A 25,683-nucleotide genomic window follows, 5' to 3' on the forward strand; every position below is an offset into this window, starting at 1 on the left:
TGGAGTCAGGGCGGAGAGTAGGCGGGGAGGTGGGTGGCGGCCTCCCCCCTCTACTCCCCCACCTCTCCCCACCACCCACCACACCTTCCCCCGCCCGACGAGTTTCTCGAGTCTCCAGGAGTTCTTCAAGTCTCCACGGGTTTTCCCGAGTTTCTGGAGTTTCCACCAGGTTCGAGGCAGAACAACTTGTCATGAAGAGGTGTTGATGTCAGCCAGGATGGACTGACTTTTTACAGCGACTAGAAGGAAGGTGACTAGAAGAGCAGGTCTTTAACCACCATCCATAAAATCCATGGAGTCGCTCCAGAGAAATGAAGGGAGGTCAACTTTTATCAACCTCAATCCAGATGTTCAACTTCATATCTTTACTTTGACATTTTTAGCACCACAAACCTTTAGTATCACACTTTATTATCATTTATTAGGACTTTAATGGAATCCACCAACACATTTAGTTTTTCTTGGCAAACTTTATTCTTGTCATCGTGGGACTGCAGTATTTAAAACTCTTCCTTCTATTTCACCTCATGTTTATTAGTTTTAGTGGAGAAAGTTATTTTAATTGTCAATTAGTCTCTTAAAAACCAAATAATAAATTGGATTAGTCAAGAGGTTTAAATTTCTTACTTTATCATATTTTAAATATGACAATATAAAAATAAAGCATCTTGAGACAATTTGACCTGTATTTGGCGTTATATAAATAAAACTGAATTAAAATTGTATGTATCCTGTAATGTTGGAGTAATTCAGCCATATATGTTGGAAAACACATTTTCTTTGACCATTAATCTGTTGATTGTTTTCTCCACTAATTCATTTCTTGTTTTGGTTTATAAAATGTCAAACCCAAATATATTCAGTTTACTGTCATAAAAACCAAAAAGATTTACATTCATGATGCAGGAATCAGGCAGTTTTTCACTTTTTATCTTAGTTTAGTCAGAAAGATAGTTGATAATGTGTGAATTGTTGCAGCTTGTGAGTCGTAAAAGGTTTTAATCTTTGGGGCCGAGTGTCAGAAAACATTTAGAAACCAACATCAACAAAACACTCAACAAAGATTTGAACATCATTAAAGGGAAATCCAACTTTTGCATGACAATGTCTAATTAAAGGACCTTTATTTCCAACGTAAATGTGTGATATTCATCCTCTGGAGCTTTCTCTTCACATCGTCTTCCACCTGGACTGGTTTGGTCGGGAGCATGTGCAACAAACATTTGAAAAACTGCACTTTAACATCAATGAATGACACTGAAGTTTAATCTCTACATAAATGAGACTGAGTCTGGATGTGCTGCTCTGTCATTAACTCCTAAGTTTAGGGAAAGTTCAAACAAAAGAGGACAGTTCAGATCAGACTTTAGAATGAGCTTATTCTGAACAAACATCTCAGACTTTCTGAGCTTCAGCACCTCTAGCAAGATAATTTAACAACAAGCAACTCAAGAGATCCAGAAGTTGGAGAGAGTTAGCTTTAGCTGAGCCAAAGAACATGTGGGACGCTAATCTAGCAAACATTTCAGACTTTTCTCTGTGAATTCTGAGAAATAATTTACTATTTAATGACAGAGCTACACATCTTAACTCAGTCTCATTAAAACAGACTCTAATTCAGTGTCATCCATCCATATTAAAGTGCAGTTACCCAAAATGTTTGTTGCATGAGCTCCAACAAAACCTGTCCAGGTAGAAGGCCACTTTGACAAACAGGAAGTGGAAGATTCCAAGCAGATTTATAGAAGGGGGAACCGGACTGTACTAAGTGTGGTCCAGTATAGAGGGGTGTTTTGTGGGTTTTTAAGGCTGATAATGATTGTTAGTGAGACATGTGGAGTAGATATTCATTTGCAGTAAATGAAAGTATTTAAAATCTTGGAGTTAAACTTAGAAGAACACAAACTCTAACAGAAAACTTTGTTGATACGTTTTTGTTTTGTTTACAGATGTTAAGTTTAAAGGAGTTTTATTCGTGACGTATAACCAATCAAATCACGCCAGAAGACAGAGCGACCACAGGTAGATAAAGGTTCAGAGCCAAAGTAGCACCATTTTTAAATATATTTATTACCGTAAATCAGTAAAAAATAAAATACTGATGATTAGTAAATCAGTCAGCCCACAATTACTACAATTCTACAATGTATGTCTCTTTCCTTTGACTTGTTATTTGTACAATATACGATGTATATGATGGTGTTTTTTCATACTGTGACGTTTTTAGAGCCACATGCTAAACTATGACGTTTTAAGAGCGACATGCTATACTATGAACTACAGGCCATACTATGTTATTCTTGAGTAAAGCATACTATACTTTGACATTTTCTGAACTACATCCTATACTATGGCGTTATACACAGAGTGCTTTGGTTACATGTTGATTTATAATCTAGATTTTTTCCTGTATTGTTTTTTGATGGGATTACCACAGACCTGACCCTGAACACCGTTGATACCCACCTGAGGGAGACGCTGCCTAAGATCTCAAGGCTGCTTGGTCGTGGTCTTTCTGGTCCTGCTCCAGAACGCCTTCATCAACTACGTCTTCTTTTGAAGAGGCCCTCAGATGCTGCGATCTCTGACCTTCAGGAGGAACTGCTACTTTCACTCTGTAACGAGACGGTGGTTATTTTAAAGACCCAGCTCCTGGCGGCTTTGAGTGAAAGTTTAACACCCATCAAAACGGAACTACAGACAGTTAAATCTGAGCTGTCGGTCAGTATTTCAAACATCAAGTCTGACCCTAAAGCACGCTGTGGATGAAACGGAAACTTCATTCTCCACATCACCGACGACATCGTCACACTCCAAAGCAGAGCACCTGTCTGCTGAACTTTTAAAAGTGGACAATAAATGTGAAGAATGTGAGAAGCAGCAGCCTGTGAGCAGCGGAACAGATGTGATCAGAAAGAAGTCATTTTCTTTTTTCTTTTCTTTCTGGTTGACTTGATGCTGTCAGATGCAGATGTTGGAGCTGATTCTGATCTTTCAGGATAAAAGCTGCTTTTCCTTCACAGACTTTTCAGGAAATTATTCTCTCAGGTTTTCTCTGCTATTTATATTTTTTTATCTGTGATTATTTCATTTTTGTAAAATAAAGTTTGAGGCATAAAGACTCATTTAGTTATTTTATTCCTGAAATCTTTGATGTAGCAAAACTAAACTTCCATTTTCCTTCTTGTGCTTCTGATACTAAAACTAAACGTGTCTTCAACACGGATTATCTGGTTTTAATGAATCAGCAGCAACATCACAACAACAAATGAGACAATTTTCAACAAATTCATGAAACTGATGTCATTTAAAACTATCAGAGTCTTTTTTAGTGTCAAATTAAAGCTGATTACTGACAACTAGAACATTAACGTTACTGTTTTAATCACATTTAAGTTTCCTGAATGTTACATTAATGTCAACCAGCCACAGTTTTATGAACTTAATGAACCGCATTACAGGAACACAACACACTTCAGCTGTTTACATGAAACTCAACACATTAGCTTGATGCTACGTTAGCTTTAATCAGGCTACTTCTGAGCAGCTAGCTCGGTTAGCATCGCTAACATTAAAGCTAATATTTACCGGATGCTAACTATCTTCTCTGGTCAACATACACAGAAATAAACTCCACCAACATCTGGAGTGCATGGCACACATTATATCTGACACTAAAGCTGCATATAAAGTGCATTAAAAGCGGCACCGATACGAAAATAAACATTAACTTACTGAACTATCAGAGTCCTTTCAGTGTCTGCTGGTAGAATCAGCCGAAGGTAGAAAACTGGTTAAAACAAGCCAACGGGCAGGAAAACTGTCTGTGGAAAATGTTCTGCTGCTGCACCGATAAATAAACCAACAGTTATTATATCAGAATTAATCCAAACGAGGAGAGCAGAGTCTGCTGCTTCCTCCATAGGACCTGTCAATCATTCCAGACCGGAATGTCAGTCAAGTAGTCCCGCCCCCTGGCTTCGCAAAACTTTAACGCTCTATAAAAAAAATCAGTATTGATTTATTTTAAGATCAGCCACCTGATCTCTCATTCTGACCATGAAAACTCACGAAAAAAAATTTATTTACAGTCTATGCACCGAACTCTGTTTGGCTCCACACTTGCTGATGACCACTTCCGGTCTCAGAAAATGAAAAAACGGACCTTTTTTTGTTTCTGTCTCTTACTGATTTTACTTTCTTGTTATTCTAAATATAAAACGAAAATCAAAGCATTTTTTAAAAAATCGTATATCCCTTTTTTGATCATGAAAATGAAAAACGCCTTGTATTTCAATTTTAATTTTTGTATTTTAAAACGAAAATCAAATAACCAGTCGTTTTTGTTTTTCAATACTCGTTTCAGAACGGAAAATCCAATTTCCAGATCCGTGCACGGACCGTAGATACACCATGAAATAATAGCAAAAGTGATTTTTAAATTATGGATTAATCATTAAATAACAGAAAAACATCATATTTTTTCACTGTTGTACATTTTTAATTCATAGAAATCATCCTGTTCCCGTTCTATAGATACTGTAATGAGCTACTGGAACATTTTCTGCTATTTTATGTATTTATTTCTTGGAGTGCACATCTCTAATTAATCTATTTGAAGACTCTAAAACAGGGGTGTCCAACATGCGGCCCGCGGGCCAAAACCAGCCCCCAAAGTGTAAAAATCCCAGAGAAGACATTGACTGCAGATTGTAAATTTGTAAAACTATAAATTTAAAATTATTTCTAGACCATGACAAGTTGTTTTGATCATAAAGTAAAATACTAGATTGTTCATTTGTCTGATTTTTCGCTGTTTTGTGTCTTGTTTTTGTAATATTTTGTCTTGTTTTGTCTGACTTTTGTCATTTGTCTCACATTTCTGTTGTTTTGTTTCTCGTTTTTGTTGTTTTTCCATTTTGTCACTGTTATTTTTTTGTCAAATTTTTTGTCTATTTTTTTGGCTTGTTTCGTGTTGTTTGTCTAATTTGTTGTTGCTTTGTTTCTCAAATTTGTTGTTGTGTCTTGTTGCCATTTTTTGTCTGACTTTTGCGGTTTGTCTCGTGTTTTTGTCCTTTGTCAATTTTTTTTGCCATTTTGTAGCTTTTTTGTCAAATTTTTGTTCTGTTTTGTGTCGTGTCTCATTTTTTTGCCACTTTGTGTCACGTTTTTGTCGTTTTGTGTTTTGTTGTTGTAATATTTTGTCTTGTTTTGTCTGACTTTTGTCATCTCATGTTTTTGTTGTTTTGTTTCTTGCTTGTCGTTTTTGTCTCGTTTTGTGCCGTTTATCCATTTTTTTTGTCGCTTTGTAATTTTTTTGTTTAATTTTTTTGCTCTGTTTTGTGCTGTTTGTGGCATTTTTTGTCATTTTGTTTGTTTTTGTCCTTTTGTGTCTCATTTTTGTAATATTTTGTCTTGTTTTTGTTGCTTTTGTCTTTTTTTGTCTGTTTGTCATCCTGATCATAAAGTAAAATACTATATCATTCATTTCCAGATAACTGTGACTAAATGTTGTGTTCCTTTGTCGACACTTGAAGAAGTTGTAATGTGGAAATGATAAACTGAGGCTGAATGTTGGTGAAACTGAATTTATTTTCTTCATAAATTTCAGGTTGTTCATGATGTTTAGTAAAAAGATAATTCCTTAAATGTGAACATTGTTGCACTAAAACAAAGGAAGCATTAGGAGTTGTGGTTATTTATAGCTTATTATGCTGGTTTTACTGGTCCGGTCCACTGGAGATCAAACTGGGCTGAATGTGGTCCTGAACTAGAATGAGTTTGACATCCTGATCTAAACGGTTCACTTCCTTTGCATGTGCAAGAAAACTGGGTTAGCAGTTAGCTTAGCTGCTGCACCGACCTCCACCAGCGGCTCCACTGACCATAAAGAACTCTAGAAAACACACAAACACAAACGTTTGTATTTATATGTATAGAACCACTTAGTATTTGTGGAGTTATTCACTTTGAAAAGGAACACAGACGTGAAACTGTGTCCATTATGTGAAGAAGAAGAGAGACTGGGTCAAACTCGCCACCGTCTCTGGGTGGAAAAGAGGTTAATGTAAGTTGGCCTCGGGCCGGACGCTGGATGTGAGCATCCAGGGAGCATCACAACAGCCAGAATAATGAGAACGATGTGATCCGACGCTCGATGTGTCCAGCAAAACGCACAAACTGATCTGTGAGGTGTAAACTGGAGAGCTGCCGCCTTAAATGTTCACTGAATGTGCATCAAATTATGTCGTTCCTTCCTTCTATTCGACGGCAAAAATAGATATTTAAAGATTAGATGTGGCCAGAAGTCATAATATGTGATAAACTAATTCTTTACTGCTGTGCACAATTATGAATATCCACCTGTTCTCACTCATATTTTCAATTTCCATATAAAAAATCTGAGAAATTTTCCTGCTGCAGAATCTAAAAGTCGATTTATAGATTAAAGACGAAAAACAACCGACTGTAATAGAAATATATTCCATAAATAGAACATTTTAAGCACTTAAAGTCACCAAAGCTTCCACTGAAGAGACTAAAATCAGCATCTGCATAGATTCTGTAGATTCATATATGATTAATGTCACCATTTTAATTCATTTTCTCTCTTTATACAAAGGTTTAACTCTATCTGTTGGGTTCGTTTCCAATGTTTAATTATCCAAAAATGTCAGAAACCAAAAATCCCCATAAATGCACAGATTTAATTGGCTAATGATAATATTAGGACCCTACAATATCCTTAACTGTGGAAATGTACCTGGGTAGTTCAAACATTAAAGTTAAGACCCAACAAAATTCTAAATATTCCCCGTCTTGGTAACAGCAGAAAGGAAAAAGTCGTTCGAACAGGAAGAAATGTCCATCAGATCCAGGCTCAGGGATGTTCTGCCTCGACTGGTCGGGGTGAGGATGTAAACACTGAACAGATTAATGCTTACAAAGGTTATATTTGATGGTTTTGTGGAAATTTACATTCAAAATTGAGATTACTCTGGTTTAACATCCCAAATCTGAAAACTGCTGCAGTGACAACCAAGTTTTTTTCCATGAATATGTGAGAAAATGTGTGTTTTTTTGGTGAACTGGCTCTTTCAGTAACTGGGTGATGGCATTACATAAAGGGCTGTTACTGTGGCTCCAACTGTAGCAGCGTAAAGTTGAAGGAGTGCAGAGTGATGGATGCAGGACAATGAGGTTTTAGTGGATTAACACCCACTGAAACGTGATCCAGAACCTTCCGTGACCCAGATCTGCTGCTTCCTGCCACGTTTGGACAGAGTCTAGATGATGTGGGTCGAGTCGTCTTCAAAATGCGATGCAGCGCTTCTGTGTAATTTGCTGCATTTCACGGCCACATAAACCCAGAGAGTGCAGCAGAAAACATGTGGCACTTCAAACAACGTCGCTGAACAGTAAATACTGAACAACGTTACACACAGAACTCAAATGTGGTTGTAGTTCACCCACACATTTCCACACATTTGTGTAACTGCTGTGAATGTAGCATCAGCTGGACCTGATGAGGCAGACGTCTGCTCTCCCTGAACCTGGTTCTGCTGGAGGTTCTTCTGATAAAACGGAGAGCATAGATGTTAACTTTAAAGTTTAAAGTATCCAGGTAATTTATTAGGTCTAGATAATTTGTATCATCCACAAATTGTATGTCTGTAATATTTAATTTAGTCGGGTCTGTTTGTATTTTGTCTTTTAAATATAACAGAAGATACTTTGCTTCTAAAGACGGTTAAAGAACTGCTGGTGTTTGTTTTCCACTAATGAATGCATGGAGAGCTTTAAATCAGCTGCTGCAGAGCATCAAACCTGCACAGGCTCATGAAGTGTGATTTACACGATCGATGATTGATTTTAATGAAGCGAAATACAAACAGTTTGAAAGGCATCATTACAGACGCGCTGCTGCTGCTTTGAACAGACCTGTTTTAATATCAGGCTTACAAATCGCCAGCTGAGCAGGAGTGTATCTGAGGCTTTAGGCCAAACAGAGATGTTGTCATCACTTTCATCTGTGTATTAAAGGCAGAATTAATCTCCTCACCCACACTGCAAGGTGAATTTTCTGGGCGTTGGTTTGTGCAATGCATCAGAAACTGAAAGGTAAACAGGGGAAAACTCAATGCCAGAGTTTAGAATGATGAAATCATTTATCTTTAATGTGAAAGTGCAACAGTGATGCAGCTGATTTCAGTCAGGACTTCAGCTGTTTAATGAGCTTTTTGTTTCTTGGCTGGTTCACTGCTGGGACTTCAGGAGGTTAAAAGTTCATTTCCTGGTGGACGGAGTGCAGCAGGTCGACCTCTGTGCTGCTGAAAAGATCCGGTATGACACATAATTTACTGTAAGAATCAAACGCTGGGTGTAAATCCGAGCTGAGACGTGCTGTTCGATGAGTTTTAAAGTGGCTGCGTCTGGGCGGAGGATTACGGGGTTGAGTCGAGTTTCATGAGGAACTTTACGACTCGGTAAGATGATACAGTTTGTGTCTGAGCTGCCAGCGCTTTCTGCTGCTTTCTTCTGCCTTCATTCTCTGTTGTTTTCATCTTAAAAATATGAGAGACGGAGGCGATGATATGATGTAAATAGCAACAATTCAGCTCCATCCAGGCCTGCAGGACTGTTCCTAATGATCATTTGAAGGTGTTCCTTCTCAAGCAGCAGGTTCACACATATTCTGGAATAATCCATGCAAATGAACTCCATTCACTGATTCTGGGCTTCCTGTTCGTTGCTCTCTGCTGTATGTGAAAGAGGCTGATCAGGAGTGTGCAGAAAACGGCAGTCGCTGGGTGTCGACGGCTTCAAACAACTTCAAACACGCAGACATGGTGGAGTCACTCTGACTTCCCTTATCCCTTTTGCTTTAATGCTCCCTCACGCAGCATTAGCTCAGATCCCTGCAGCCATGGAATTACAGCTACGATGTCAATACACTCTGTGCACAGTGATTAGTGTGGATGTGTGAGTCGAGGGCACTCTTTATTCACAGTTCTGGAGCTGCTTCGGTGGATGTGATTGTCGATCGTTGGGTCCGGTGCAGACCGAGGACAGCAGCAAACACCTTCACCTCCATGTGGATCTTTAATCTCAGCGCTGGTCTGATCAAAGACACGTCATAATTAACATGTAAATGTGTCATCTGCAGCCCTCAGGCAGGTTGATGCTACAAACTAAAGACAAACCGAGAGAAGTTAGACAACAACATGATAAGGTTTGGGTTGTGGCTAGCAGTGGCAGCGCTATTAAAGATGCAGGTCCCACGTCTGAACTGTATCAAGCAGCTGCTGTCAGAAATGGAACAGAAGAAGAGAAACTGCTGGATCACACTCCTCCCTGTTCACACTATTTATCTGTGGTTGCAAGAAAAAAACAACTAAGTTACTGATTTTGATCAACCATTTGAGTTGCAAACTTCATTTTAAGGAGCTGTCTTGACATATTAATGTCATATTAATATTAATCTAGTATTTTACATTATGATCAAAACAACTTGTCATGGTCTAGAAATTATTTTAAATTTATAGTTTAACAAATTTACAATTTCAAGTTAATGTCTTCTGTGGAATTTTTACTCTTTACAAAGTCGGGCCGGTTTTGGGCCGTGGGCCGCATGTTTGACCCCCCTGAGTTAGAGCTTAGATTTATGGGAACATCACTGACCTCCGTGTAAAACAGTTTTCTGAAAATAAAAAATTAGCGAGAGAAAAGTTAAAGCCTCCAAACAGGTGAGAGTCGAGGTGAACCGGTTCAAACACTGATGTTTACCTGGAGATCAGACACTCTTCAGTGCTTTGTCTTATTTCTGTCTCCAACATGCAGTTAACTGTGGATGGAAACTTTGGAGGACACACTTAGTGCATCTAATGGACATTTGCTACAAGGCCCTTTTAGCGGTCCTTGGTTTTTGGCAGCCTGAGATGGTTTCCTACCTTTTCCCTCAGAGCCATCCTGAGTTTTATTTACCATCTGGAGGTAAACAGTACTTGCAGCATCAGAGCGCAGCAGTTGCTGCAGCCCGGTCTTTCAGCGAGATATTAGCTGGCCTCGTGCCACGGAGAGAGGCAGGCGCAGAGACAATGTGCAGTCGTACTCACCCAGCGCTGATTTGTGTGGACTGCATGCGTTATGAGGGTGAAGAGCTGGAGCGATGCCACGCTGAAGACAGAACCATACAAGGACAAGTCATGCAGGAGGACGAGGCTCTGCAGGGCGGCGCTGAGGACGTCTACCAGCTCTGCAGACCAGGTTTGATGTGTTAGAAGAGCAGCTATTAGCTGAGAAAGTGACATTGTGGTGAACGCAGTGGCGTGTTTGAAGGGTAACCAATCACGCTGACAAACACCAAATGACAGGTTACCTTTTAAAATGACCCCGATGAGCATTTTGTGATGCGACGCCCCATCAGCAGCGGTTCAGTCATGGTTCAAAAACATGCAAAAAAAGAAGAAAAGATGGTTCAAACAATACTCTCTTCTGGTTGAAAACCAAATGTGGAAATTAATAAAAGATCCACATAGCCTCCTAGTCTGAAAACTGATGAAGACATGGAAGGAAATGAAGGGAATTAAACCTGCATTCTTCCCCACAGCCAGCAGGGGGCGACTCCTCTGGATGTAGAGTACAGACCTCTATGAGAAAATGACCCTACTTGTCAGCTGATTTGTTACCTCAGCAAACATTTTCCTAATGAGTTTATAATTTCAGCTACTAGTTTCAACTCTCCTTCAATAGAACATGATGTTTATTTTTTAATTACTTTTTTTGAGCTTTTTTTAAACAGAGGACAGTGTAGAGAGAGGAGAAGAGTGGGGAAAGGACATGCTGTAAAGGGCCGTGGGTCGGACTCCACTACAGCTCCTGTTTATGGGTCACCAGCTCAACCAGTTGAGCCACCAGGGCGCCAGCATGATGTTTATTTTGTAAGTTAAGCTTCAGTTTAGAGTAAAACACACGGTAAAGCAGGATATATTTCACCTTGTGATGTAGTGCACAGTGTCACATCGTCCCTTCGCTTATCAGGTCTTGTTTCCAGAAACAAATATGGAGAAAGTCCAAACTCTAGGCTTCAAAACAATAGCTGACAAACCACTGGATGCATCCAGCTAACAGGCTAACATGACAATAGGTCTGCATGATTTATTAAATCCATCACAGCAGAGGCAGACAACACTGCCTGCAACTCATCTGACTTGTAATAGCAGCGCTACCCGGCTCTGTGTAGCCTTCATTTTTCTTTTTCTCTCCATCTCAGAGCGAGTGTGTGTGTGTGTGTGTGTGTGTGTGTGTGTGTGTGAGTGTGTGAGTGTGTGTTTGAATGTTTTATAAATCAACTGAGCTGAAGTCGACAGAAGATGAAAGCGACTCTGAAAATGATCTAACTGCTGTGAAGTTCGTATCTGTGTGAGAGAGGGAGGCAGCCGGAGCACCACAGAGAAATTTATGGAGAAGTGAGGTCAAATTTCTTCTACCTAATAATAAATCACGCTCACATACACAATGCCACCCCGTCTCAAACACACTGCCTCGCTCTCCATCCCCCACCCATGTGTTGACACAGTTTCCATGGCGAGGGAAGGTGTTGAGAGCGTCGCTGCATTCCTAACATTTACTCTGGAGGGTCAGTCCTCTCCCACTGCTGCCGCCTCAGTCCACAAAAACAGGATCCTCTGTGTTTTCCTTCACATTTCACCTGACACTGGGCTTCCTCGTGGACGGAATGCAAACTGCTGAAAGCTCGGTGCAGTTTTTACGCCTCCGTGCAGCCCCATAAGGACGCCTCATCTGTTACACCCCATAATTCACAAGTGTCATCTGGGGCCGAAAACATGCCGACAAGTTCTGCTCTTTCTGAAAACCTACCAGCAGGATTCTAACTTTATGAAAGTCCGCCAACGAATCATGTGCAGTTTCTTCACTAAACCAAATCTGAGCCTGACGTTGTGATATTTTATTCTACATGTTCCATTTCAAAAATTCGCCAAAAATAACCTGTTTACGCTAGCCATATTCTGAAAAAAACACAAAATTCTGCACTTTTTTAGCAAAACCAAGAAGCTATTAATGACTCAGCTGTGACCAACAGCAATGTGATAATAATTCAGAGATTTTTTTCAGCTAAACAGAAAACTAATTAAAAAGTAGGTAGTAGGACAAACAAAATATGCAGAGACACTATTTTTTTCCCAGTATTTTTAACATCACATCACATAATGTTTTACCCGCTATGTCCAGGGCTTTTTCATTGTCTGTAAAATAAATAAAGATGTCAAACTTGTACAGCATCATAAATGAGGGTTCAGGACTTTATACTGCAGTGAAAAAAACACAGCGAGTGAAAATGTTACATGGAACCAAGAAAAAGTCCAAGGAACTGCTTTAAGGGTTCAAATGAATCTGGTTTCTCTTTTCCACTCAGATCCTGTCATGAGGTTAAAACAACATCCAATGAAACACAATCCAATAAGTCCTGTTTGATGAGCAGTTCTGTTAATTTGGAGCGTATTTAAGACTGAGAAGGTTTTGCAACTTTCCATTTGCACTTTTCTGACCTGCAGCAGATTGTTGGAGTTAAACTTTAAAGCTTCACATTGCAGGAACAACTTTAAAAATAAGGCCAGAGGGCAGCCAGTGGGTTCTAATGCGACACCAACAGGTCCTAACTCAGGGTCAACATGTGAGGAGTTGGGAGTTTCATGGAAATTGTCCATCTTGTTGACAAACGTCACCACCAGGAGGCGTTAGAGGACAACTGACTGGGTTTGTAAAACGGAGAGGGTTCATCCTCTGCAGGTCAGGACTGTGCTCAGCAGATTTCAACCCTCTTCTCTGCTGCTGGGTCCTTTCACATGTATTTTGTTCCAGTGCTGGTTTCAATCATCAGGGTTCTTGGCTCTGCAGGATCTCCCTGAGCTTTGGGGCCTTGTTGTTTTCCTGCAGCGATAACTGATGAGACGTTACGAATCCCGGGCTGAAAAACAGAAACATGATAGTCGATGCATTTTAATCGTTTGTGTGTTCAGTTTCTCTAGAAGCTGGTTTGTAAAAGCCAGATGAGAGACCCGCCTTTTAGCAAAGCTTCAGACATTCACACACACAGTTTAAATTCTTCAGCTAACCACAATAATCCAAGGCAAAGCTTAACAGCTGAGGGGTCTTAACTTGTATAAATACTTCAATGTTATCTTTCAGACTTTGCTGTGGCTCCACAGGACTCGGAGCTACTGTGGAGCATTGTGGGAAAACTGTGGGCAAAGGCTGAGCCAATCACAGCCAGGATGGAGGATTCAGAGGAAAGTTTGTGTGAAGAAGCTGCAGAGCTGAACCTCAGCACCGTCAGGGAACCTTCACCTCAGGCTGCCTCTGATCCTCCAGCCGGCAACCAGCTTCCACAGCCTCATGGCTGTGGCTGTTTATGGGTTTAAATCATGGCAGCGTTATTGTGCCGTGGACACACCCAGACAAGTCAGACCGCTGAGCTTCATGTCACCTGGTGTCGGACAAAAGAGTCGTGCTGGGAGGGAATCAACCTGCTAAAGGTCGGCAGCTTCACAGGATGGTTATTCTTCCTCTCAAAAGTTGACTAGTTTTGAAAAACACACTTCTAACGCCATATAATTGTCAAATCCTTTGGTTGCCTGGGAAACAGGAGCAGATTTGGCAAGAATTCCCAGGAAACAAAGGGTTTTCCATTCCTGGAATTCAATGCTACGCTGAGTCTACTTCTCAGAGTCTATTTCTTGCCCATTAGGGTGCATCATAGGGGAACCATGAAAAAAAAAACTGTGTCCATCCATCTTGGAGATGTTGATATATTTTTACATCGGTAATAACAAGAAAAGGAAAATAACCAAAGTCATTGTAGTTCATTCTCTGGAGACCATGAATATGTGCAGCTAATCTGAAACAAATCCACAACATTTTGTTGAAATATTTCTCTTAAAACCACTAAAGTCAGTTCCATTAACTTCAGGGGAACACAGATTTCATGGGAATCCAGTTGTTTTATCCCTCTTAGCCTGGCTAAAGTTAATTTCTAACTATTTCAATCTGCTCATGTTAAAGTACATCATTCAAACTAACTCTGAAGCATAGTCTTTATTTAAAAAATGAAATTAGAGGGAACTGCTTAAGTGGGAACAACAAAAAACTGAAGATTTTTGAATTAACTTGGAAGCTCAGATGACGTGGTTGAGTTTGCTTCATCAGACTCTTAAGTGGAGGTTTCTAGCCTCCTGAGTCCAGAAACTGCTGGATTCCTCCCTGTGGGTTGGTGGTGAGGTGCTGCTCAAGTGAAGGAGTTTAAGTAGCTCAGGTTCTTAGTGGTGAATGATGGGAAAAAGAATGAGATCCAAGCGGCCGGAGGTTTCCTCAGAACAATGTCTGGGCTCAGGCTTGGAGATCGACTGAGGAGTTTGAACTACAGTCCGTCCAGTTTAGGTGGTTCCAGCGTCTATATCTCATCTGGCCTGGGAACGCCTCGGGATCCCTCAGGAGGAAGTGGAAATGTTTCTGACCTGCTCAACCTGCTGCCACCATTGACAACTTCAGGGTACAACTCTTTCAACGATGAGTTAAAAAGCTGTGGATGACCGAGAATCTCCTCGTACAGTCTCACCTCTAAACAAACATTTTGACCTGTTGGTATATTTGGGTTAACGATGAAATTTTGTACAGTTGTGAATGCAGAACGCACAAATTGGTTTCAATCTTCAAGAGATTGGTTCCCTAAAAACTTTTCCTGAAATCTGTCTGTAAACATTTATCTCAAACAGCGACAACAATAACTATGAAAACTCCAACCGTCTGAAGATGAAGACAGAGAATGACAAAGATTAAGGTAAAAGAAGAATTAAGCTCAAAAAAGAGTTTGTACTTTAAATTCTTTGGATTGTTTTCTTGCGTTAGGACAACAGCCCGGCTGTTAGCGGTGTTTCAGTAGCAATGCTGCTGTTGTGTTGTTGGAAAGTGATCTGCTCTTTGGTAAAACTACTTAGAAACATTTGTAAAGTCATCTGATACCACGTTAATACCAGGATGAGGAGCCTGGCATACATCAGGGATGATATCATGTGTCTCTTGCATGTTCAGGGAAGTGCAACACCACTCTACCCTAATTCTGGGTGATTTTAGAAACTGTGGGACACAATCAGCGCCTCATTACCGATTCCTCCTCAAGTTCTGCCATCTGAAGAGTTGTTTGAGCATCTACGCAGCAGGAGACCACCAAGTCTGATTGTATGAGGACATAAAATCAGAATTAAAATCAGTTTAATAGAGCACTCTGGTGTTGTGCAGCCCTGGTATTTTGGGTGTTTAAATGGTGGAGAATGCAGGCGTTAACAGGCAGCAGACTGCCTCGGTGGAGCCGAGCTGCTGTAAGACATCGGCGTTGATTACAATGAAGACAAGAAAACGCGTCGCCGCCGGTGGACTCTGGGGAGAACAGGCTGCTTACTTCCCTCCGTGTGCTGCTAAATTTTTCTGTCTGAATTTTTTGTTATGTGGAGCAACCCTCAAGCTGTGACACGTTCATGTCGGAGCCGAGGGTAACACCGTGAATGTGCCATCTCCAAAACAGCAGGAGAGTGCAGCGGGGAACGAGAACCAGATAGAAAAAAAGGAAAAACCCTGTGCTGTCTTTTTTCCTTTTTTAAAATCACCCCTGAGTCAATTAAAGACGACAACGGTTTAAATTCTGACAAGGCCACATTACCAAATGATCCATGAGCGGCACATCCAGGGGCAGGAAAATGGGTCAAATGGACCCGGAGAGAGAACAAGTGCATGTTAGAGAAGCCAATCAACACCGGATCTCTCATCTCCATCTTCTGTGGAGAGAGTGTTGTTAAAGAGGTGTAAAAATCTAAACCCAGGAGAGCGACCGAGGCTTCCAGTCATCTGCATTTCTAATCAAGAGCGGAGTGAAAATGTAGAGAAATGGGACAAACGGCAGGAAAGATGGAGCGAAAGAAAAGCTGGTGACAAATGGAGGGAGAAAGTCTGAGCAAAAAGCAAAAAACCACACAAGACTAACAAGAGGACGGGAGACATAGCCACAGCCCAGTGTTGAATTATAAAACATTCATTCTGCTGGAGGTTTTTGAAGTTGTTTTTCCACATGTTTGGGAGCATAGAAAACCCTGATTGATGGTTTGCCCAGAGACGGAGGAGAAAACCAAATTGGCCCACATTTGTCACAAGTCTCCAAGCAGGAAGTCTGATCGCGACCGTCGTTGGGACAAAAGCTCGACATATTCAGCAGAAGGAGGGCGAACGTGGGCCGGCCGGTGCAGAATAAACAACTACAGGTTTATTCAGACGAGAAAATCCGGTCTGGCAGCAGCGACATGCAGAACAAACACCTAAACGTTGCTGTGGGCGAAGCAGAAGAAGATGACCATGAACGGGAGGCAAAATTTTCACGTATGCAGCAAAAAAGCAAAGAAACCCTTCTAAGACGTCAATGCTCTAAGATGTTTAACTATGGATTCCTTATATTTAACCATGAAATGTGAATCGTTTTAGTCAGACTGTCACCTTCTTTCTAATCCATTAGCTTTCACTCTTACCATTATCAATTACACTGTAAAAAACAATCCAAGAAATTCAATTTTGTTTGTCATTTCTTATAATTTATGGCATTAAAACTTCTCTCTACCCCTAGTTGTGGTTGTTCTGTTTCCATAGAGGTGAAAAATGAACCACAGTAAGAAGAGATGATTGGTGTGTTTCTCACGTCTAAGCTGTGGACAGTTAGCCTAGCTTAGCATAAAGTCTGGAAGTAGCCAACATTTCCGACTGTTGGATAGCAATGAATAAAACACACAAACGAGAGCATACAAAAATCAATTTAAAGGAACATGTCTTACAAATCTATTTATTTAAAAAAAAAAAACACATCATCAGGATTCATCATACTAGTTGCAATAAAATGAGAAAATAAAAGAACACCGGGGGAGCCTTGCAGTGACGCTCAGCGGTGTGTACCGATGCTACGTTGGTAAAGACTCTTCAGAGCGACGGTAAAACCTCGTCTGAACACATCACCGAGAGGCAAACACACCCTTGGAGGGTCCGAGGAGAAGAACCGGAAGCTTCTGGAATAACAGTCGCTGTCAATCCAGCCAAAACACCCGCCACGGGAGAAACATCCCACCCGGTCGCCAAATTCCGGGAATAAAAGACGTATTTTAGCTCCGATTGAGGGTGAATAATCTGAATACAGCGTTCTGGGAGCTGTGACTCGACTACAGCCTCATATTGCTTGTAAAATTCCCTTTAAAAGTGATTTAAAATGCGTCAAACGAAGCCCCCGTGCAGCAGGTCCGAATGCATCCTGCTGGGTTTGGACTGAAACTCGGAGTGTGTTCATTCATTCATCTGCTGTAAAAACACACTCAGCAGCTGATCCGACTTTCTGGTTATTGCAGATTTCTCTTCACAGATAGAATTTTTATACATTTTTGTAGTTTTATCTATTAAGTGCAAGTTTTGTACAACCGTTCTGAAAAAGGTGTGGAGACAAAACATCCTAAATGAATCAGGGAAGAGGATGCATTCGTAGTTGGGGAGGGTTTGGAAGGAACAGTTTGAGAATTATGATTGGCGTTGGACGTAGCTTAGCTTAGCACAAAGACTGGAAACAAAGGGGAACTGCTAGCCTGAGCTGATGCCTTCCAGCAATTTCAGAGCCTCATTTGTGCAGTAAATCGAGTGGAAATGCTGTAAGACGCTGGAGCTGCTGGAAGGACTGATGGCTTCCGTTAGTTTAAAGCTAAAGTTTCACTCCTAGACGAGCTCGGTTAGCGGCTCCGCTGCTTCTAGTCTTTGTGGTTAGTAGGGCTGTAATCTCCAGGTCGACTGGACTCTCATAGGACTATATTCTCATTTGCTGGTGTTACTTTCACAAAGAGAAAACATCATCGGTCAATATCAGCCAATTGCAGACATATCAGTATTTCCAATGATGTTCGATACGTGCCAATACAAATGTATGTATTTTTGAAGGACCATAATGCAGAAAAACACTCTCAGTACCATCTGCAGCACATGTAGCAGAACAAGGGGCGGTGTGGAGTCAAACGGTGCCATTACAGCAATTTTATAACTACTATGTGAAATGAATTGTTGGAAAGATAATACATTTTCCCTTTTGGAGCAGATTTTTTTTACTCCTTAAAAATTATTCTCGGCATTAAACACTCCGGTATTTTACGATTTTTTTTTCACTTGTTACTTAAAACTGTCTCATTAGACAAAATTTTTCACAAGGAGAAAACATCAACAGTCTCCCTAACATCGGTCAATATTAGTCAATCGCAGATATATCAGCATTTCCAATGATCTTCCATATGTGCCAGTATGAATATATGTATTTTTAATGGACCACAATGTAGAAAAACACTCTCTCTGCACTGTCTGCAGCACAAGGTAACTAGTTTGTGCAGTTTATTGCTGGAAATTTCATGAGTTTTCCCTTCTGGAGAAGATTTTTTAACTCCCTAAAACACCCTGACGCTTTCACAGTTTAGCGATGGATCAATCTAATGAAGGTTCAACTTATTTACCTGAAAGGTCACTGAGAGTCTGATCCAAACTAAGTGACACAGTGTCTAAGAAGTCATCAGTGTCGAACAACCAACACATCAAAAAACAGCAGCTAACTCGTTTTATTCCTCACTTCTTCTTCAATCATGTGAATATTGTGGTATTTCAGCATATCATAAGTTTAAATGACTAAACATGCTGCAAATTCTGGCGTTTTATCTCAATTTATGGTCCGTTCAGGCTAATGAGGCCTCAGGTAGTGTGTGTGCAGATTAACCGGTCAAAGAGTCGGTACAGTTTCAGTTGACTATTGATTACAGCCCTACTGACAAGCTCAGTACGTTTCCCAAACTGTCGAACTACTCCTTTAAAAACTGTGCCCTCAAAACCCGAGCTTCTTGCGTCACCCCGTTGGAACAGAGTGGACGCTAGTGAAGCGACTCTTGATGTTTAGAGACTTTGATGGCGTGGAAACGTGGAACAGACCCACACCGCCATGATGAAACGGTCCATGCAGCTCTTTGTCTTGCACACCGAAGCACAGCACTCACACCAAAACACACACGAGACTCGGGCAAAAAGAACAGCTGGATACATCTGTGGATATTTAGAAAAGAAGAGTGCTTGCTGTCGCCACCTTTAGTGGCTGTTCAAGTGTTGATCTGAACCGAGCGCGCCTCCGTCAGTTCAAACGCCGGCACCATGTACAGAACATCACACACACAGACACACTGACTGCATATCTCCTTGTAAAGCTTAAAAACGTCTCTCGGTTTAAAATCTCTGAATTTTCAAAAAACTAGAGTTGAGCATAAAGGTAAATATCATCCTCTGGTTAAGTCGGAATACTCTGGGGTGGTAGTGCAATGCCTCGGAGCACTTTTGTTTTCGACAGCAGGACATCTGCCGCCCGACTGTTCGCCCTCGACAAACAGGATCCATTGGGCAGATGTTCAGACGTCGATGAGTCATCAACCCAACGTCCAATCAACCGAGTTCAATATTCTCCCACAAAACAAGCAGGTTCGCTGATGTGCCGTCACTCAGAAGCACAGAGTGGTTGAAGTCCAAGAAGGAAAAAAACAAAACAAAAATAAAGAGTAGTCCGGCCTGAGCGCTTTGTGTGTTATTCCCCAGCGGATACAGAGGCAGCACATCTGTTCCTTTAATCCCAGGTGGCAGTGATGTCTCAGCAGGCTCAATAAATCCACTAGAGGCGCCACGGATTTTATAAAACAAGTCTGAAAGGCGAGTGTCCAAATCCCCCGGTCCTCCACTGCAGAGTTGCTAGAACCCTGAGCACCATTTAAAGCACCACCATCCGTCCGTCCGTCGGGTTTCACTCCCAACGCCCATCGCCCGGAAACAGCTGGCTGTCCCAGAAGTCGTCGACGGGCGTGTGGCGGTTGAGCGTATGGTGCTTCCTGTGAGCGCTGCAGTGAGTCGGCGCCGGGGAAAGTGTTTGTCAGTCCATCTCCAGGTCCATCAGCTTGTTGCGTGAGCGCGGAGTGTGTGTTGTGTTGCGGCAGCAGCACTGGGCGCAAACCAGACCAAACACCAGCGAGAAGAGGCCGACACCTGCAAACACACAACCAGGTTAAACCCAACTGGGAATCCAGCCGCCTTCCTTTTATTCAATCATTGATTTATTTCAGATGTGTAACTGAAAGTGAAAGACAAGCAAAAAAAAATAACAACAACAAAAAAAAAAAAGAATATAAAATAAGGCTTCCTTTTAGTTTCAGATCTTGTAAACACATCTACCGGTCCACATTATTAGATTTTTCAAACAGCGCTTGTATATTTTCTTTAGCTGTACTTATTTTTCTATAAGTACATACTGATAAACTTCTACTTTTCAAGGTTCTACAGTGGCTTTTTAGAAATTGAATTTCTTTTTCAGAGAGGAACCTATTGTCTGCTTTGCCCTGAAATGACTGTTTGGTTTGGAAATCAACATATTGGTGCATTCATTATATCCCACATTATCTACCATCTTTCTTCTGTGATCTTTTATCAAGAAACTAAACTTAGTTTGATTGCCCCAGGAAGTTACCTGTAATTCTGACAGGAAGTTACCTGTAATTCTGACAGGAAGTTTCTTATTTCTCAGACAGGAAGTTACCTGTATCCCAGACAGGAAGTTACCTGTAACTCAGACAGGAAGTTACCGGTAACTCAGACTAGACATTAGCTCTATCCCAGACAGGAAGTTACCTATATTTCAGACAGGAAGTTACCTGTATCTCAGACAGGAAGTTACTAAGAACTCAGACAGGAAGTTACCTGTATCTCAGAGGGGAACTTACCTATATTTTTTGTGTTGGGAGAAACAAAGAAATCTTTTTAAACACAACATAAGGCAGATAAAGATGCTTGGGATAACTCAGAGACGCTGTCACCACTTCTAACCTTCACAGCTCTGTCTGCAGCGCATGTAGCAGAGCACCAATCACAGCAGAGTCACACTAATCCCATAACTAGTTTGTGACGGGAAAGTTCTGGAAAGTCCTCAAAAAAATTCAACCCAGAGACTTCAGTGAATCCAGTGTTTCTGACTTATTTTACAGTTCACTTGGAGTCTAAAAAAAGAAGTCGTCTGCATCATACAGTTCAACTGGATCTAAATAAGTAGAAGCAGAGTTTAGTTGCCTCCTCTACTTCTGCAGCTGTTATTGCTCCCACTGCTGGCACTGCAGATGCACAGAAACTGAGAACTTAATGATTAAAAGCAACCAGAACATCCCTGCCTCTTTATAAAATCTGTATCAGCGCCAGTTAAGCCATATTTTATTGAGTATAATAAGCTTGACCAAACCTAGAGCCTTTAAATCCACTGTGCACTGACACGTCCTAAATAAGCAGGAACAAAAGCAGTATCTATGGCGTATCTGGCAGCAGATTCAGAGGACGTCTCTACTGACAGATTTTCAGGCTTTGAAGCGGTTTCTGAGCATTTTGTGCTGCCGTTTCCTGCTTTTCCTTCTGCTTCCACACACTGACTGTGGTAGTTTGTCAGCAGCAGCTAAACCAGATGTTGTTGTTTACAAAGCGGCGACACTCAACCCTGGAGGACGCGACTGGATGAGGATCAGCGCAGGAAAATACGAATCCAGACGAGGTGTGATGTAGAGTCACATTTATATCCAGCATGTTGGATAGATTCGCATTATTTATGGACAGAAATGCTTTATTTAATTTGTTGAAGAGTTTAAAAGGCATCTTTAAAAAACGCAGAAATGACAACTTTAACAGCCACAAGAATCATCGGGTTTTAAACTTTCCGACAGTCCTTGAACGTCTCATCTGTGTCATTCCAGCATGAACTTGAGCCTAAAATCATGATATTTCAGCAAGAAAATTTCATCCTAAATATTTCTTTTAAAAATTCACCAGTCGTAAACCATTTGCTCGAATTAGATTCCGGAAAAAAACAAAAATTTACCGCTCTGGCAAAACCGTGAAGCCATTCAGGGCTCCGCTAAGACGAACAGTCACATGACAAAAAATCAGGCAGGTTTCGGCTGAACTGCAGGCAGTGTTTCTACAGAGCAAAATTAAAAATGCAAGTCGTAAAATTTAGCATGTGAAGCCATCTTTTTTTTGTCAACGTCAAAGACGTTGATTCCATTTTTTTAAAAATATTTTTGTAACAAACATTCAACTTTAGATTTTTTTATGATTTATGGTAAGAGATTTTTTTCTACTTCTATTCATGGTTGCTCTGTTCCCATTGAGGTGCAGACTGCCTGTCAGACAGTTAATTTTTGTCGTATTTTTGTCACCAGTGAAAGTATTTGTTGTGGGAATATTTCAAGGGACGCTAGAATCACGGAGATGGTAAATATCTTCAAGATCCCAGCTGCGTAAACTGTAGTCGCAGTAAAATTTACATCCACTATAATGATCCGGACAGTTAGGATGAGTGAAGATGAATATGTTACCCAGTGAGGCTGCCGCTCCGTATAAGAGAGGTAACTTCAGGGAGTCCCACACTGCAGGAAGACGGAGAAAGAAAGAGAGCTGGAGTTAGAAAAAACTAAAACTTAACATCATCTTCATGTGTGAAGGTGGAGGAAGTCCTTCCAAAGTCATCCATTCAGTCATCAACCAACATTTATTTGAGTTGAACAACTTTGCTGATTGTGTCAAATAATGCTATTTGACAAAAATGTGATAAATTAATTACAAGCCTCTAATTAATTAGATTAATTTTTTTAATCGAGTCCCACCGCTAATTAAAACCTTTGCTTTGCTCTTTGCTTTCTGTGCATGAAAGAAACATCCACTTTCGACGTCATTTAGGACTGTATTTGTTTTTTCTTTTGGCCTGGTCGCCATGGCAACGTGCATCCCTCAATCACTATCACTTTTCAAATGTGCACGTTACAATAATTTCATAAATTTTTGTCTTTTCTGGCCTCACTAAGCCAACTGCCCCCTAAGACCTAAATGAAACTCTGGACCACATTTAGTCCAACTTTTCGTGACTTTCGACATGTCTGTCCTCCGTCACACTCATCTTCCCACCTGCAAACTTGACAGTGAGGAAGACTCTTGATGACATGAGCTCTCCGGCCTCGGTCCAGGCTCCCGTGGAGGCCGACAGGTACCAGGGCGTAGCGATGCAGTGGTACTCGCCGCTGTCGCTGCAAACCACACGACAAACCGTCAGACTCCGGAGTGAAGAACGAGGGTGAATCTTACAGTCAAAAGAGGAAATGCTTGGCGGCGATTCCCTCACCTGTCCTGAGTGCCATAAATGTTCAGCAGGTAGGTGTGCGTGTCTTTACGCTCGACTGAAATGTCGCTGGAGGAGTTGCGGAGCATTTTCCTGACGACGCCGAAGCGGTCGACGGCGGCCACCTGAGTCGTCGTCTGTCCGCCTCGAAGCCGAGTGAAGAACCAGCTCACCTCGTAGGCCAGGTCATCTGAAACACATTCAGGTTTTAATCCTAAATGAGCTCAAGCTGTGGGTAAACCATGCTGTTCCTTCATGCTAAGCTAAGCTAAGTCCACCATTTTGTCTCCATCCAGGGAACACAAATCAAATTCATATTCTTCTATGTACACTATTGTTCAATAGTTTGGGTTCATCCAGACAGTATCATGTTTTCCATGAAAACTCACACTTTTATCCATGTACTAACATAACTGTACAAGGGTTTTCTAATCATCAATGAGCCTTTCAACAGCATTAGCTAACACAATGTAGCATTAGAACACAGGAGTGATGGTTGCTGGAAATGTTCCTCTGTACCTCTATGGAGATATTCCATTAAAAATCAGCTGTTTCCAGCTAGAATAGTCATTTACCACATTAACTATGTCTACACTGGATTTATCATTCATTTAATGTTATCTTCATTGAAAAAATAAAGACATTTCTAAGTGACCCTAAACTTTTGAATGGTAGTGTATATACCGGGTATCTGTGAGTATTTAAAGATTCAACATTGCTTTAATGATGTCAAATTTAAATATATACAGCACCACATTTGAACTGGACCACCCCTATAACACCTTTAAAAACACGATATTATTAGATAACTGATGAAAGGCTTTACAAATCCATCATTAGCATTACGTTGTACAAGTTTTCACCCACTGATCTTGGTCATTATTTGGTAAGATTACATGATATGTTTAACACTTTACAATAAAGCTGCCTTTGACCAGCTTTGAACGTGAGCAACTCCTGAATAAATGGTCATAAATATGACAATAACAGACATCAAGGGTGGTTTAGGTTGGACCAAAACTGGGTGAGGAGAACACCCAGTACAGTACAGTTAGTAACTGTGTCAGCCCTGGTAATATAACTCACATCAACACCATGACAGTAATTAGGCTAGCATGCTAACGAATGCTAATGAATGTCAGGGTAAACAGTGCTGCCAAAGCCTCAATGTATGAATGTGGTAATTTGATATTCTACAATTTTATATACCAAATGAAAACAGCGATACAGTACACAGCAGATATGAGTACACCTCTGTGTAATGTCACTCAAAACTCAAATGATTCTGTCATTTTACTTTTTAGTTCAACCACAGCGTGTCTCTATGTAAGAATAATCGAAATAAAGTATTTCAGAAAGACTATATTAAAAATTCAGTCCTCAAAGTAGGAAGTCAATGCAACAAACATCAAACGTCCTGACAGTGAAGAACAGAGGTGGGAGTGATGATGATATGGAGCTGTATGAGTGGAAAAGGTGTCGAGGAGATGATATTTCTAGATGAATATCTGTGGATAAACCAAAATACTGTCTATAGTTTGCTGAAAGTCTTTAGAAGAGGTACAGTCATGAGAACCACACAAAGTGGGGAATCACTTTGAGAAGAAAGTAAAAACTGTGACGTGGACACGTTTGTTGCCTGACTTCAATGCAACAGAACATGTTTGGGGTGTTTTAAAGAGAAACATACGACTTCCAAGAAAGAGCAGCTCAACAAAATCGTTTTGAAAGAAAGCAGAACATCTCAGCAGAACTTTAAACCACAGTCCACAGACAGAATTTACTGTCTTGAATGTACATCTTAACTAAACATTACAAACTACAAAGGCAGTCAGGAGAAGTTTGAGCTAAAATGGAACATTTAAAGGCACAATTTATCTCCTATAGTGGCATTAAAAGGCGTCTTTACTGCTGCTGATGTGACGTATGTGCAGCCAGACAGAGATCCAGTGTGAGCCGATGGGCTATTACCGACAACAGAGTGGTTTTATTGGACAGGAGAGATGGAATTATTTCATCGCTGCTTCCCCAACTTTTTTCCAACTTTAGTCGAGTCCTTCACGTGCGATTATTTCCAGAGAAGTGTTACGACACCGGAGGAGAATCCACCACGATAAGGAACAAAAGAGGGAAACCAGAACAAATCCGTTATCGGCACGTTAAAGACGACGACGACGTTGCGGGAGGTGGGCGCGACAAAAGAAAGGAAGAGCGGAGTTTTGAGAGAATCCGCGATAATAGATGCAATCTTTGGAAAAGGGGGGCGAGCGAGCTAATTATTTCCGAGAACAGGACGTAGATGGAAAGAGACAGACAGAAGCACAAACTAGTCATTAGTCTGTCAGGGAGAGAGCGACTATTAGCACTGTACCTCC

The 25,683-nt window shown here is 40.9% G+C and overlaps 1 protein-coding gene and 1 long non-coding RNA gene across 2 annotated transcripts in view; both read right to left on the reverse strand.

Annotated features, from left to right (window-relative positions):
• Positions 1 to 2,476: 2,476 nt before the first annotated feature.
• Positions 2,477 to 10,138, reverse strand: LOC129348239 (uncharacterized). The gene is made up of 3 exons (XR_008600705.1): positions 9,951 to 10,138; positions 3,736 to 9,119; positions 2,477 to 2,615 (listed from the first exon to the last, which is right to left on the reverse strand). It is a non-coding gene; the product is annotated as an uncharacterized LOC129348239 (long non-coding RNA).
• Positions 10,139 to 16,881: 6,743 nt separating this feature from the next.
• Positions 16,882 to 25,683, reverse strand: part of LOC111582343 (prostaglandin F2 receptor negative regulator) — an 81,752-nt gene continuing 72,950 nt past the window's right edge. Inside the window, exons 12-15 of the mRNA XM_023290968.3 lie at positions 23,312 to 23,498; positions 23,098 to 23,216; positions 22,512 to 22,562; positions 16,882 to 20,145 (exon numbers count right to left, since the gene is read on the reverse strand). Coding sequence (XP_023146736.2) covers positions 20,033 to 20,145; positions 22,512 to 22,562; positions 23,098 to 23,216; positions 23,312 to 23,498 — 470 coding nt within the window. The 3' untranslated portion in view covers positions 16,882 to 20,032. The remainder of the gene's footprint in view (positions 20,146 to 22,511; positions 22,563 to 23,097; positions 23,217 to 23,311; positions 23,499 to 25,683) is intronic.

This window comes from Amphiprion ocellaris, chromosome 24 (assembly GCF_022539595.1).
Source record: "Amphiprion ocellaris isolate individual 3 ecotype Okinawa chromosome 24, ASM2253959v1, whole genome shotgun sequence".
NCBI classification, from domain to species: domain Eukaryota; kingdom Metazoa; phylum Chordata; class Actinopteri; family Pomacentridae; genus Amphiprion; species Amphiprion ocellaris.